Here is a 16,930-nt window from a genome sequence, read left to right as displayed (position 1 = left end):
CTCTTTAATTTTGTATGAGACCATAATTTTACTTGAAATTCTTTAAGAGGTTGGTAATTGGTTCTAATCTTACATAAGTTTGTGAATTTTTTTTTTCAAATTTAAATTTTATCTTTTATTAATTTTAATATCTATTTATTTAATCATTTAAATAACTATGTGTATATGTATAATACATGATACTCTTAAATTTAAATCAAGTTTCTTTGTACTTCACGGAAAGGAAACCTTTGGAGCTAGAATTATATATATATATATATATATATATATATATATATATATATATATATATATATATATATATATATATATATATATATATATATATATATATATATATAAAGAGAGAGAGAAAGGGTTCAAACGACACCGGTGTAACTTTTACTAAGTGTTACACCGTTCAATAACTTTATATTAATTGTGAATTTTGTAAATCCAACCGTTAGATTGAAAGTTTTTTAATCTTAGATCATGTATACAAAATTTTATATTAATCCAAGATGATTTGATACTTCATTCTTATAAAACAAAATTGACGTAATATATTTATTTTAAAATATAGTAAAATATGAAAACTTTGATTACCTTCAAGTTGTTGTTCAATTTTAACAAAATTTGATATACAGATATAAAGTGATATGAATTTTCAATCTAACGGTTGGATTTAAAAAATTCACAATTAATATAAAGTTATTGAGCAGTGTAATACTTAGTAAAAGTTACATCGATGTCGTTTGAACCCTCCTCGACATATATATATATATATATATATATATATATATATACATATATATATATATATATATATAAGTTACACCGATGTCATTTGAACCCTCGTCTCTCTCTCTCTCTCTATATATATATATATCAAATGACACCGGTGTAACTTTTACTAAGTATTACACCGCTCAATAACTTTATATTAAATGTGAATTTTATAAACCCAACCTTTAGATTGAAAGTTCTTTACTCTTAGATCGTATATACAAAATTTTGAAATAAAGTTATTGAGCGGTTAACACTTAGTAAAAGTTACACCGGTGTCGTTTGAACCCTCCTCATATATATATATATATATATATATATATATGAGGAGGGTTCAAACGATACCGGTGTAACTTTTACTAAGTGTTACATTGCTTAATAACTTTATATTAAATGTGAATTTTAAAAATCCAACCGTTAGATTGAAAGTTCATATCTCTTAAATCATATGTGTCAAATTTTGTTAAAATTGAACAATAACTTGAAGGTAATCAAAGTGTTCATATTTTAGTATATTTTGAAATATATATATATATATATATATATATATATATATATATTACGTCAATTTTATTTTATGAGAATGAAGTATCAAATCATCTTAGATTAATACAAAATTTGATATATATGATCTAAGAGATATGAACTTTCAATCTAATGGTTGGATTTTCAAAATTCACATTTAATATAAAGTTATTGGGCAGTGTATTACTTAGTAAAAGTTACACTGGTGTCGTTTGAACCCTCTTCTATATATATATTGTACTGGCCAGTCGAGTTGCCGACTTGTCCCTCACCAATCTGCTGACTCGGTCAAAGGTTTACCAGCCTAACTAAGTAGTAAGCTCAATATTGCCGAGCTCCTCAACCCGACCATGAAACATGGACATCAGAACACCACATTTGTAACACCCCAGCAACCCGCATGTGGATATTGTCCGCTTTGGCCGCAGCCCTCACGGTTTTGCTTCTGGCAATGGCATGCATGCCACCCCAAAACGCGTCCACTCAAGGAAGGTATCCACACCCATATATATGGCATGCTTCGTTCTCCTTCCTAACCGATGTGGGACTTCACAATCCACCCCCCTCAAGGGAGTCCAGTGCCCTCGCTGGCACACCGGCCCGGGTCCAGGCTCTGATACCAAATGTAACACCCCAGCAACCCGCATGTGGATATTGTCCGCTTTGGCCGCAGCCCTCACGGTTTTGCTTCTGGCAATGGCACGCATGCCACCCCAAAACGCGTCCACACAAGGAAGGTATCCACACCCATATATATGGCATGCTTCGTTCTCCTTCCTAACCGATGTGGGACTTCACAATCCACCCCCCTCAAGGGAGTCCAGCGCCCTCGCTGGCACACCGGCCCGGGTCCCGGCTCTGGACTCCCTTGAGGGGGGTGGATTGTGAAGTCCCACATCGGTTAGGAAGGAGAACGAAGCATGCCATATATATGGGTGTGGATACCTTCCTTGTGTGGACGTGTTTTGGGGTGGCATGCGTGCCATTGCTAGAAGCAAAACCGTGAGGGCTGCGGCCAAAGCGGACAATATCCACATGCGGGTTGCTGGGGTGTTACATTTGGTATCAGAGCCTGGACCCGGGCCGGTGTGCCAGCGAGGGCGCTGGACTCCCTTGAAGGGGGTGGATTGTGAAGTCCCACATCGGTTAGGAAGGAGAACGAAACATGCCATATATATGGGTGTGGATACCTTCCTTGTGTGGACGCGTTTTGGGGTGGCATGCGTGCCATTGCCAGAAGCAAAACCGTGAGGGCTGCGGCCAAAGCGGACAATATCCACATGCGGGTTGCTGGGGTGTTACAACATTGGCCCAAAGAGGCCACGTCATCAAACAAATAAAAATACAATCTTGTCATCGCGCCGCCCACGCGTTATGGGAACGAGGTGACGGTTATGACACATGGCATCATGACAAATAGGCGTACGCGAAAAGTCACGACCCCTTGTCGAGCTCGATCTTAACTCCTCGACCTACGGTCTTCGGAGCTCGGGGGGCTAGTGTACTATCCGTACCGGTATACCGAGCTCGAGCTCGGCATTACAGCGCGGAGTGACCTCGGAACACGCATTTGGAGATCTCGGTCTAGACGAGATCCGCAATCCAACCAGATCATAACTGATCTCAGAAGATCTCAGTCCAGACGAGATCCGCTATCTAATTAGATCATAACTGATCTCAGACCCAAGGCCCAACGCAACCCTAACTCACACTAAGGTACGTGCATTACTTATACGAGACATTTACTCATACAAATCCTAACTTTGGCATCAGAGTCTCTTTTGCAGGTACCACCCCCATCTTGGGGCACCAACGTACTAGTGAAAGAGGCTCATCAATCTTACTCGGCGGATCATCCCTATAGTAGATCTCCGGTAAGAACATATATATATATAGAGGAGGGTTCAAACAACACCGGTGTAACTTTTACTAAGTATTACACTGCTCAATAACTTTATTTCAAAATTTTGTGTATAAGATCTAAAAATAAAGAACGTTTAATCTAACGGTTAGATTTATAAAATTCATATTTAATATAAAGTTATTGAGCAGTGTAATACTTAGTAAAAGTTACACCGGTGTCGTTTGAACTCTCCTCATATATATATATATTCCCTCCTTTCTGATCAAATAAAAATCTAATACATGTTAATGCAAATAATTGAAATATATATGACATAATACATTAAATTTAGATTGTTTTTTACCGACAAATCAACATTCATAATTCAAATGTGAATGTATACATCAGATATTTAAAACCTTGGTAGTTAAATGAAGCAATTGAAAACAAAAAGCAATAATACAGACTTGCATTTGCATATGATAATTGGCTGTTAACGATTATCCGTTAATTCCGGATCATAAGTCCAAACCCAAAAAGAAATTGCAATTTTAGATTCGAAAATAAGCTTAATAGATGAGGGCCTTAATTGAAAAATTGTATAAAAATAAGATAAGGATTTTTTTAATTTAATCACTAAAAGATTATTATTAATTTCTTTTTATTAGAATTACAATGATTGAAGAGATATTTGAATCTAAAATTCTAAATGTATATTATTGTCAACTCTCATAAGAAGGTTGACTCTAATAGTTCAATAATTGTTAGTAATTAACAATAACCAATTTGATCTTCAATATAATTTTAATATATTATTTTTATCCATAAGAATTATAATGACAATAACAAGCTTCAAACTTAAGAATTCTTGAAATCTTTAGAGGTATCATATCTCCTAACGATGTCACATTCTCATGCAATACTTTTTTTTTATTATTTTGTTTTATTTGGTGGCATTGGAATATGTGATAACATATCTCACTACAATGTCATCCTATTAAAATAATTTACTTTAAATTTTTTTTTTTGTAATTACTTTTTTATAATTTATTCAAATTAGAAAATCTTTCATGATCACTACAAAAAATATGCAATTTAGCGACCACCAAAATCGATTGCTAAATTGCAAAAATCAGTCGCTATTTACCTTAGCGACCGAATTAGCAACCGAATTTAATCAGTCTCTAAAATCTTGGTTGCTAAGCTATTTAGCGACGGAAAAATTTTCGGTCGCTATTTAGCGACCGAAAATTTCAGTCGCTAATTCGGTCGCTAAATGGTTGAAATGATTTTGGTCGCTGAAGTGTATGAGACCAAATTAGTGACTGAATAAATCGGTCGCTAAATATTTATTTTTCATTTTATTAAATTTTATAGACATCGCAAATTTGGTCGTTATGAACCATTCATATTTGGCCTCTTAAGGATTTTATTTCACAATACTTAAGTTTTTAGCATGTTTTGTCCTTAATTACACAATTTTTGGAAACTTCCCAAAAGGTCACCCACTCCTATATTACTCTAAGTCAAGCACGTTTAACTATGAAGTTCTTATGAGATAAGCTACCGAAAAGCAAATGCATGTTGTTAGTATAAGTAGTACAAATTAATTCATTTAAGTCATCCTCAACTATCTAATCTCATACTTATATTATTTTTGGATCCTTATCATTTTGGTATATCCGGACCGTTATAAATATATAATAATATATAATAATTATATTACTAATAATAATTATATTATATTTAATTAATCTTTATTTATATATACACTTACTTTTATAATTAACAATCTACTTATTTCTATTTAAAATTAATTTTATGATACAATTTAAATTATTTATTATAAATTTAAAAGTTTAAGTAATAATTTATATATTTTAAAATGAGAAGGGTTATAATAACACTGGTATAACTTCTACTAATTATTACACCGCTCAATAAATTTATATTAAATGTGAATTTTGTAAATCCAACCGATAGATTGAAAGTTCATATCACTTTATATGTTTATATCAATTTTTGTTAAAATTGAACAACAACTTAAAAGTAATCAAAGTGCTCATATTTTATTTGAAATGTATATATTACGTCAATTTTGTTTTACAAGAATGAAGTATCAAATTATCTTGAATTCATATAAGATTCTGTATATATGATCTAAGAGTAAACAACTTTCAATCTAACGGTTGAATTTATAAAATTCACATTTAATATAAAGTTATTGAGCGATGTAATACTTATTAAAAGTTACACCGATGTTATTATAACCCTTCTCTTTTAAAATATTCTTTTTATAAATTAAATTTTAACATTTTAAATAAATTATTAATTAACTTAATATATTTATTCATCTTAAATCTAAGATATAAAATTCAAAAAATGTATTTATCCTTGTTTTATTTTGTAATTATCAACCATTAATAAAATTTAATTTAAAATTTAAATATAAAAATTTATTTAAAAATAAAATTTATCATAAGTTAGAAATATATATTATAAATATGGATCAAAATAAATAAGAAATTTTAAAATTCATATACTCTAATTAAAAAACTGCCTAAAAATCCAATCGTAAAAAAAAACCTCTAAATATTTTTTCACATAAATAACTATTGTATTAATTATGTAGGAGTGCATATAAATATTTTTTTTATTATAAATTAATGTCTTGCTCTTAAAAAAAAGAAAATGGGATTGATACTCAACAACAATATTATCATCACTTTTAAGTAATTTATAAATTTTTTTAAGTTTTACTTAGTGACCGAATATAATTTTATCGCTAAATTTGACTAATATTTAGCGACCGAATAGAATTCCGTTGCTAATTTTAACTAATACTTAGCGACCGAATAAAATTACATCGCTAATTGTAACTAATATTTAGTGATCGAATTTAATTTTGTCGCTAAAAAAATAAAAATTTCTGATTTAGAGACCAATTCAATTCTGTCACTAATTTTAACTAATATTTAGCGACCGAATTCAATTCGGTCGCTAAATTTAACTACTATTTAGCGACCGAAATCAAATCCGTCGCTAAAAAAATCAAAATTTCTAATTTAGCGATCAAATTCAATTCCGTCGCTAATTTTAAGTAATACTTAGCGACCGAATTCAATTCTGTCGCTAAATTTAACTACTATTTAGCGACCGAATTCAATTCCATCGCTAATTTTAACTAATATTTAGCGACCGAATTAAATTCCGTCGCTAAAAAAAATCAAAATTTATAATTTAACGACCTAAATAGCGACCGAATTCAATTCTGTCACTAAATTTAACTACTATTTAGCGACCGAATCCAATTCCGTCGCTAATTTTAACAACTATTTAGCGACCGAATTAAATTTTATCGCTAAAAAAAATCAAAATTTATAATTTAACGATCGAAATAGCGACCGAATTCAATTCTGTCGCTAATTTTAACTAATATTTAGCGACCGAATTTAATTCCGTCGCTAAAAAAATCAAATATTAAAATTTAGCGACTGAAATAGCGACCGAATTTAATTCCGTTGCTAAAAGCTCAAAATTTCTTATTTAGCGACCGAAATAGAGATCGATTTTCTAGCGACGACTTATTTTGGTAGCTAAATCGGTCGCTATTTTGATTGTTATAATCGGTCTCTAAATCAGTCGCTAAATAGCGACTGATAAATTTCGGTCGCTATTTTGCAATTTTCTAATAATGGATATTACTAATTAGATAAGTTTACTTAAATATATATAATAGTATGGACTATCGGACATCATTAAATTTTGACTAACTACTAAATAGATAATAATAATTAGTTTGATAATCTTAAACACGTCATTAGCTCTATTTAGTAGTCATAAGACTATAATCTCCTACTTACCATTTTACTCATCAAAAAAAAAAAAAAATATATATATATATATATATATATATATATAATAGTCAGTAAATATTATGTAACAATTTATTTTGTCCATTACATAATATACTTTAATTCCTCTTGGCATATAATTGTAAAATGAGTAAATAACATTTATCTCACATAGCTAATTTTCTTTATAATATATTGGTGTCTAAGGGTGTGTTTGGGAAAAGAAAAGTAAAGAAGAATAAGAAATGTGTTAAAGTTAAAAAATGAATGTTATTTGATAAGGGAGAATTAAAGTGATGTGTAAGGAAGTTGATGTGGGTCCACACCAAAAAAATTTTCCAATCTAAAATGAGAGAAAGTGTGGAGAAGTTAATGAGATAAAAAAAATAATCATAATAATAATATTAAATAATACTAATAATAATAAATAATGAATATATTTTTTTTTCATTTATTATATTTAAAATAAAAGGAGTGATTATGTAATATAATAATAGCAATAATAATTAATTTTCATTTATATCTTAAAAGAAATTTATTTATGAATATTATATTTATTTATTTAAATAATATAACTATAATAAAAAATATTTATTATGTTCAAATAAAATTATTTATAAAAATATATTTGTTTATTTTATAAAAATAGGAAAGATTACAAAGATGGTCGCAATAAGGATTGAACATAAGTTCTCATGCTTCTAATTATCTCAACCCCTCCTCATCCAATCACTAGACTAATCGTAAATCCTAAACTCCAACCTTAACGGTTTATATTTGTTTATTTATTTAAATAATAATATTTTTATCTATTTATAATCAAAATTATATAACAAAATTATCAACTTTCATTCTATTTTTCTTCTATTTCTCTTTTGTCAAATAAATTTTATTTCTATTCTTTCTCAACACTTCTCCACGTTTCTCTTCTCTTCTTTTTTATTTATTTCTTTCGTTTTTTACCAACACAATGTAAAAGACACTTTATTTCTATGTATATTTTGTTTAGAAATTAAAACTCAAATAAATGATAAAAAAATAATTAAAATTAAATATGAGAAAGAACTTAACGATAAATATAAACAATTTTAGATAATTAATTAGAAAGTGTAATAAAAATTGAATAAAAACAAGTGCTTATAAAAACAAAATTATCAATAAAAAGTAGACACTAAAAAATATATCACCTTTACTAATAATATGATAAATCCTGTTAAAATACTTTTTAAATACACTCTCGCATTTTATTTAATAACTTTTTTGTTTTTCCTAATTTTATAATTTTTAATAAATTTTAATTAATAAAAATAAATATATTAAGAGAAGACTGAGAAGTATGATAAATAGTACGTTACTAACGATCCTCTGTAATGTAATAAATACATTGAGTCTTGCTAGCAAGGACTAAGGAGAAGTGAGAAGTGAGAAGATTTTTCACTGAAATGAAAAGTGCATTAATAATAGATTTATCCTATACTAAACTAGGTACTAACTGGGTTTTGTGGCGAAAAGTAAATGCTGAAACAACTAGTACTGAATGAATACAACAAATCTGAACTCAGAAGCCTAGTTGTTGGAAGTGGCTGCAATGTCAATGACAAAACGGTAGCGTACATCGTTTTTAGCAAGACGCTCCAAAGCCTCGTTGATTCTGTCAGGTGTGATCAACTCAATGTCACTCGTTATATTGTATTTCCCGCAAACCTCCATCATTTCCTGCGTCTCTTTCATTCCCCCTATGATCCCACCCTTCACTGATCTCTTCCCTGTGTCACACACATGTTAATCAAAGGTAATTAATTAATCAGCAAAGACACAAGTGAAGGGAAATTAAGGTCAAAGTTACTACCAAATATCAATGGGAAAGCTGGTAATTGGAATGGCTTGTCCGGTGCACCCACAATGAATAAGGTCCCATTTACTTTTAGCATTTCCATGATGGGCAAGAGAGCGTGCTCTGCTGATACAGTGTCCAATATGAAATCTAGGCTTCTTTTTGCAGCCTGTCATTGCATAAACTATAAATTATAGATACAAAAGTATTTTTATATAACAAATTTTATATTTTAGAAAGAAAAAAGAGAAAAATATTAAATGTAAGGTCATATTTAGTAAGAGAGATTCTTATATTTGAGTATAATGACTTAATTTTCACATGTATAATGAATTCTTTTATAAGAACTCACAAAAATCAAGTTTTAAAATAAAAAAGGAAGAAAGTGAGTTCATTGCATTGTATAATCTAGATAAAGTGGATTAAGAATTTAAATTGTTTTTTCATTGAAGAAAAAATAGAAAATGTTCTAAAATCCTAAGTAACATTGAAGGCCCACAAAAAACACATTAAAAACTCAAAATATATTATATTATTGAAAATATTCTAATAAACCACGGAAGAGATTGACATAAAGATGATATTATATAAATCATTATACATATATCAACATTCAATATGTTTTGAGAAATATTTACGACACTCTTTTACTAAGAGTCTTTTTATAAATAACCAAAATTTATTAAAAATTACAAATTTTACTAAGAATTAATAAGTCTATCTTTCAATGTATGAAAGAAAAAAAGTGTAAATGATGAAATTAAAAAAGTGTGATTAACTTCAAAAATAATAGAGGTAATTAAATAAATTAATTAAAGAGTTAAAAAAATAATTCAACAAATTAGTTAAGAGATAAAATGACAAGAAAATATAGATATTATAATAAGATATTTCTTTTATTAATGTTATAAATAAAAAATATTAAATATAATATGACTAATATTCGTCTTATAATTTTTTGGCTCATGATATATACACTTCTTTTTTTTTAATAAGTACACCTCCTTTTAAAAAAAAATTATAAAATATTATTTTTAAAAAAAATTAATTTTACACTTTCAACTTTCAATTTGTTACTTTCTTCTTCTTATTCACACATTTTTTTTTATCTTTCAATTTTTACATGTTACCAAAATAGGTGGGGTGAAGGAAAAATAAGAGGGTACATGTAAAAATTGAAAAAAGGAAAAAAGATGTGTGAAAAAAAAAGTACTAAATTAAATATTGTGGATGTAAAATTAAAAAATTTAAAACAAAAATTTAAGAATATTTTAAAATTTTAATTATTTTTTTAAAAAGGGGTGTACTTATAGAAAAAAGGAGGTGTATATATCATCAACCTAATTTTTTTATTACCATGTCCCATTAGCCCAAAGCCCAAAGCCCAAAAACATCAAACCATATTGTTGTGGGCAAATATATTTTGGATCAGCGGTCTGACATGAAGTTATTGGCATTATTACTTAAATATTATACGTTAGATTCGCTACTAAAGTTATAAATGTTGACATGATTATTGATTAAACATGTTTGATAATTAGTACGTATTTGAATGCAAAACGAGGTAACAGACCTGTAATTGTTTGGGGTTGGAGCTGACTATGAAATCATCAGCACCCAAACGGTCCTTAGCTTCAGCTTCTTTGGAGGGAGAAGTGCTTATGACAGTAACATGGTGGCCAAAAGCCTTGCCAAATTTAACAGCTATGTGTCCAAGCCCACCCAAACCAACCACACCAATCTTTTTCCCCGGAGTTTCTACCAAACCGTGGTCCTTCAAGGGACTGAACACTGTTATTCCTGCGCATAGTAGAGGAGCTGCTGCGTCCATTGCTAGGTTCGCAGGAATGTGCACCACATATCTTCACATCAAAATTTTATTATCTTTAGACAACAACTTTACTTTACCCAATAAAACAAATTGAAAATTCACAATACTTTAACGTTTTACTGAAAATAAATCACTAGTACTTTCCTTTTTCTTTTTTATTTCATACAAGGGAGACGTACCAACCACTTGACAATTACTACTCATTTCAATACCAACCAGTGCAACCAATCAAAAAAATTTGAAACCACAATAATATGGCCTAGTTGTCTCCAACTACTGCTGCCACTCAAATAAAAGCAAGTCACTTTCAAAGCGACTGTGTCACGTCCGTACTGAAATTTATGGAAAAATAAGACAGATATTTCATATTTTTAATAATTACATAAATATTAGAGTTATGAATAATTATTTAAAAAAATATAATTCTTTTTTACATTTAAGGATATAATTATTCATTAAAAAATGAAAATAAAAAAAATGATTACTAAAATATATTTCTTTTATAGATATATATAATTAAAATATTTTAATCATAATTTTTTTTATTGCAAATAATAGAATTATTTTCTTTTATTTTTGTCAACAACGCCATATTTTTTTAAACAATAATATTTTTTTCCTAAAGTTAAGGACTAATTTTTTTTAAATGCTAAAATATATTTAAAAAAACTAACTTTTTCTAACAAATAGATTTTTACATGCGCTGATTATTAAAATTCATTTAATAAATTCAGAAAAAGAAATCCATTTAATACATAAGAAACAAAATTATGTATGTTTGTCATACCTTATTAATTCAAGAAAACTACTTGAAGTTTATCATATCCGGAAAATTTTCTGAATGTTAAAGGTACTCAGAAAAGGATTACTCCTTATTTTATTTAGCGTAAGAATATTTTTTCTTAAACATAAATAATTTAATTATTTTTATATTATTTAATATTTTTCTAAAATATCAATTTTAATATATGACTTATTAATTACATTATTTCTTTTGATATTTATCATAAAAATAATTTAGAAAGAATTTTATCAGATTAACAATTAATTTTTTAATATACCTAAATTAAAAAAAGAAAAACATTACTATATAAGAAAACAGAAGGAGTAAGTAACAAGCCTCCCCCATTTAATACAGACAATGAAACAGAAAAGAGTCGCACATAGGCATTTAATACAGACAACGAAACAGAGAAGAGCATTGTTATACGTTACGAAAGAAACGTCGAATCAGCGACCGAATTTATAAAATATTAATATTTTTAAATAAATTTATTATAAAATAATTATTTAGTTTAATATTTTATTATTTAAATCAATTTTTTATTTATTCGGATCAAATTTCAGAATAAATTTTCGGAGGATGAAGCATTTTTCAACAGAAAAACAATGAAATATATAAAGTCATTCTCTTCATTTTTTTTTCTCTTCCATTTCTTCAATTTTTAAAAAGTAATTTGTACCCCCATGCATGTGTATTATTTTCATTTTATTTATTTGTTCAAAAACCCATAAAAGAAGAGTGAGAAATGGGAAAATCTTAACCCCTGAAACACAGACAAAATCCAGGGCATAGAAAAGAGTGCCCATTGAGGAAGGCTGATAACCAAATAAAATCATTGTAGCTCATTTAAGAAAAAAAAATGTGTAATTTAATTTTACAAAAGTCTATTATAAGATAAAGATTATTTTATTTTCATACATACACGATATATTTAATATGATGAAAACGTGAATCAATTCATCTAAAATAAAAAAAATATAAATTAACCTACCAAAAAATAAGATGGGACATGTTAGTTCATTAAAAAAAATAGATTGAAAAATATAATTCACCCACTTAATAATGAGTTGATGAGTTAACTCATTTTAGTGAATTAATAAATCAAAGGTAAACTTGATTTTTTTTATAGAAAAATTTTAATCAAATTATTGTAATATATATTATCACTTTGACTTATATTTTATTATTATTATAAAATTAATTAGAGATATATTTTTTATAAAAATTGACAAAATAATATATATTTTTATTAAGAAAACATTATACATATTAGCAAAAAAAACATGACTAAAATAATATTTCTATTTTATATAAAATGAGAATGATTATCTAAAAAAGGAAGTTGAATAATAAAATAAAAACATTAATCTAACATAAACTCATTATAAAATTATTTTTAAAAATTTAAAAATAAAAATAGGTTGACAAATTGACCTATTAAATTAACATGTTAAATTCACCAAGTTGGTGAGTTTATTAGTCCAATCCAATTTACAAAAAGTTTGATGGATTAATAAGTTGACCTATTAAATTCAACCTATATTATCATTTCTAATAATTAGTGGAGTCAAGATATTTTGTTTTTTATATAGTAGTATTTTATGTGAAAAAAGTGATAATTCGTGATTATTCATTATAAAGAATAAAATTAAAAAAAAGAAAAAAAATAATTATACTACTAGTAAGATTTTGGTACTCAAAATAAGCGATTTAGATATTTGATAAATTAAAAAGATAAAAAGATCCATAATCGAAGTAGTTAGCGATTGTTTAAAAGGAATATCTTTTGTATATAATGATATAAACTTTACTTTTACATAATAATATAGATTTTATTTTTAGTTGACCTGAGATGTTTCAGAAAAAGAAATATTATTAAAAGAAAAGGGTGAAGAGAGGAAGGAAGTGTAAGTTAAGAGTGATGAACCTGTGATCTGCGACGAAGATTTGTGAGTAACCACCATAGGTGATGCTTCCATCCCAGAAGATTCCGTTGTACACAAATTGCAACTTTTCACAGTAGTTTTCTTGATGTGCGTCGCAGTACTCACAATCCAAACACGAAGCTGCCAAACACCCCACACCCACCCTGTCTCCTTCCTTGAACCCCTTCACATCGCTCCCCACCTTAGTAATCACCCCAATTATTTCGTGTCTACAACACACAATTATCGACATAAACATTCATATATACGTACTTTCTAACTCCATATTTAATTAATTAATATACAGAGCTTTTCTCTATCAGAAAAAAAAATTAATCTATTTATTTTTAAGTATTGAAACCTTAAAAACTCTTCTAAATTTGTATAGAAACAAATTTTTAATTAATTACCCGGGTACGACGGGATACATAGTGATTCCCCATTCATTTTTAACATGGTGGAGGTCAGTGTGGCAAATCCCACAGTACAAGATCTTTATGGTCACGTCGTTAACGCCGTTCTCCCTGCGTGTTCATCAAATTAGTTAAGTTCGGTGCACGCATGTGGATTGGTTAATTTCTTCATCTTACACTAATTAAGAAAGATGAAGATTAAGAAATGAAAAATTAAAAATTAAATTAATTTACCTTCTTTTGAAGGTGTAGGGGGTGATTTTGCCGGAAGAATCGTGTGCGGCCCAACCAGATACGGTTACTGTGTGATTTGGCGTGGTTTGAGCCATAGAATTGAATGAAGATTTTGGTGAGAAAAAAAGAAAAGAAAAGAAAAGAAAAACACTCTCTCTTACCAAATGCTGAATTGGGACACAGTGATAGATAGAGGATAGAGTGGGGATGGATTTGTTTGGAGGTGGAGGAGACACCGGTGAACCTTTAAAATTTATAGAGAAAAAAAAGCCCTGCTTCGACTTTATTTTTTATTTTTACTTTATAATTAATTAATTATACACCTGTCATCTTGTTTTTTTACGTTTTAATTATACGACTGTCCATTTGTTTCTTCCTTTTAAAATAATTTGTATAGAAAAGGTTGAAAATATTTACTTTTAGTTTTGTTCTTGTACAAATCTGTAGAAATATAAAAAAATTTAAAAACCAATAAATTGAAAATGAGGAGACATGTTTGTATTTTTAAAATGAAAGACTTGACTACCCTCTTGGTCTTCTTAGTTTAATACATGAATAATTTTGATTATTATAGTTTTACTGATTAATTTTAGTTCATGAATTTAGAAGAAAAAAAATACCTAATTTTAGTCTCACTATTATAACTCAATAATTTGTATCATATAAACTTTTTTTTTATATATATTTAATATCAAATTATTTTTTATAAAAATAAAGTAGTACCTTTAACCATAATTTTATGTCCAAATTAGAGATTTGGTTAAAAACAACAACTATCAAAACTATCATATAAACATTTTATGTAGCATTAATTAGTTATTTTTATAAACTAAATTATTTAATATGAAACGTTAAATGATTTAAAATGAAACATTAAATTATTTAGTATTTAATAGTTTAGCAAGCATATTAAAAAATTGAACAATTTTATATTAATAATTTGACTTTTAAAAAAATAAATAATGCTAAGTCACATACTTTTGTGGCATAAATTATCCAATTTACTAAAATTTAACTAATTTATTATTATCTTTGTTCTTATATATAAGATCCAACTATTTAATTCACTCATATTAAAAAAAAAAGGTAATTAATCTAGTTGATAAGAGTAAATTTATTTTATTTTATAACTTTTTTAAAATTATTGTTGTACTACTGCAGACAATCATTAAGGATTTGCAAAATAACACTAAATTGCACCCCAATTTTGCATGGTACAAGGATGATTAAGGAGAAAAGGCAAGCTAGTTATAGGGGCTGATTATGCACTCCAGAAATCTATTCTTCATTGGTTACACGATTCCCCGTTTGGTGGTCATTCGGGAAGAGATGTAACAGCCTCTAGGGTGAAGTCTCTTTTCTTTTGGAAGGGCATGAACAAAGATATTCAAAAATATGTGCGAGAGTATGATATTTGCCAAAGAAGCAAACCAGATTTAATTGCATATCCAGGTTTACTGCAGCCACTCCCAATTCCCAATAAGGTTTGGGATCATATCAGCATGGACTTCATTGAAGGTTTAGCGGGAAAACAAGTTATCTTCGTGGTAGTGGATCGGTTGAGCAAGTATGCCCATTTTTTGCCCTTATCTCACCCTTCCTTGATGTTGCACAACTTTTCTTGGATCACATTTTCAAGTTAAATGGTATGCCTGGTACAATTACTAGTGATCAGGATCCCATTTTCTTTAGCAAAGTTTGGAGTGACTTATTTTAACTTCAGGGAGTTTGCTTGAACAAATCCACCGCATATCAACCTCAATCGGATGGGCAAATTGAGATTGTCAATAAATGCCTAGAAACCTACCTTCGCTGTATGTGCTCTGATAAACCCTCCTCATGGTCTAAGTGGTTATCTTTAGCTGAGTGGTGGTACAATATTAATTTCCATTCTGCAATTCAAACTACTCCATATGAAGTAGTTTATTGACAACCACCTCCCATTCATCTTCCATACCTTCCTAGGGAGTCCTCAAATTTGACAGTGCCCAGAACTTTAATTGCTCCAGAGGCAGTCATCAAACTTTTGCAATTTCATCTTTTGAGGGCCCAAAATCAAATGTCTCAACAAGTTGACAAGAACAGAAGTGATAGGACTTTCACAATTGGTGATTTTGTCTTCCTCAAGTTGCAACCTTACAGACAACATTCTATGCGCCGCAAAACTTTTCACAAGCTTCTCCCCAAGTTCTATGGTCCTTTCAAGGTGATTGATCGTATTGGGTAGGCTGCTTATCAACTTAAGTTTCTTTCCTCTACTGAGATACATAATGTCTTTCATGTTTCACAATTAAAATTATGCAAGAACCCTACCACTAGTTCCATTCAGTCCCTTCCTCTAAATGTTGGTTTCCTAGATTCTCCACAGGAACCAGAGGCTATTCTCGATAGAAAAATGGTTAAAAGAGGTCGAGTGGCGGCTACCAAGGTTTTGATCAAGTGGAAAAACTTCCCTACGGAGCAGTCTACTTGGGAGTTTTACTATGATGTTCTCAAGAAATTTCCTAACTTCCACCCTTGAGGACAAGGGTGTTCTTGTAAGGACGAGTATTGTTACAGTAATTATCTACTGTTAACAGTAATCAAATATGTCATGAGTTTTCTCTTTTCATATACCTTGTATTTTTTCTTTTTACTGTTATGGGCTTTTATATTTTTTTTTACTGTGAGATTTTTTCTCTATTTTACTAGTTGATGTGGCTGAGTAGAACATTCTAGATTATATGGGCAGGTGTAATACCCATGCATATTATTAGATGTGGTGACAAATGGAAGGAATGAAATGATTCACTTTTTAAAGATTATTCTCTCTCTTCTAACTAATTCTCTGTTACTCAATACGGGTTCTCTGCACCAAGCTCCATTCCTTCATTGGGGCTCTTGTTTATAACTAAGTGTTTTTATCGGTTCTCCCTAAAAATC

General features: G+C 28.9%; 1 protein-coding gene and 1 long non-coding RNA gene across 2 annotated transcripts; one reads left to right on the top strand and one right to left on the bottom strand.

Annotated features, from left to right (window-relative positions):
- Positions 1-8,322: 8,322 nt before the first annotated feature.
- Positions 8,323-14,248, bottom strand: LOC109791591 (putative cinnamyl alcohol dehydrogenase 6). Its single transcript, XM_020350899.3, has 6 exons — positions 14,009-14,248; positions 13,772-13,885; positions 13,364-13,591; positions 10,395-10,683; positions 8,837-8,990; positions 8,323-8,753 (listed from the first exon to the last, which is right to left on the bottom strand). Exons 1-6 carry the CDS (start codon positions 14,101-14,103, stop codon positions 8,554-8,556), a joined length of 1,080 nt encoding a protein of 359 aa, XP_020206488.1. The 5' UTR covers positions 14,104-14,248; the 3' UTR covers positions 8,323-8,553.
- A 532-nt stretch (positions 14,249-14,780) lies between these two features.
- LOC145951746 (uncharacterized) lies at positions 14,781-16,617 on the top strand. Its single transcript, XR_014429651.1, has 2 exons — positions 14,781-16,231; positions 16,377-16,617. It is a non-coding gene; the product is annotated as an uncharacterized LOC145951746 (long non-coding RNA).
- Positions 16,618-16,930: the final 313 nt, after the last annotated feature.

This window comes from Cajanus cajan, chromosome 9, assembly GCF_000230855.2.
Source record: "Cajanus cajan strain Asha chromosome 9, NIPB_CcT2T_4, whole genome shotgun sequence".
NCBI lineage: Eukaryota > Viridiplantae > Streptophyta > Magnoliopsida > Fabales > Fabaceae > Cajanus > Cajanus cajan.
Note: the sequence above shows the minus strand (reverse complement) of the source record. Positions and strands in the feature narration are given on the sequence as shown.

Excerpts from the sequence above, each read along its gene's own strand:
- LOC109791591 (XM_020350899.3), bottom strand. The coding sequence starts at position 14,103 with ATGGCTCAAACCACGCCAAATCACACAGTAACCGTATCTGGTTGGGCC. Across the intron at positions 13,886-14,008 it reads CCCTACACCTTCAAAAGAAG|GGAGAACGGCGTTAACGACG; the intron begins GTAAATTAATTT and ends ATGAACACGCAG. Across the intron at positions 13,592-13,771 it reads ATGTATCCCGTCGTACCCGG|ACACGAAATAATTGGGGTGA; the intron begins GTAATTAATTAA and ends TGTGTGTTGTAG.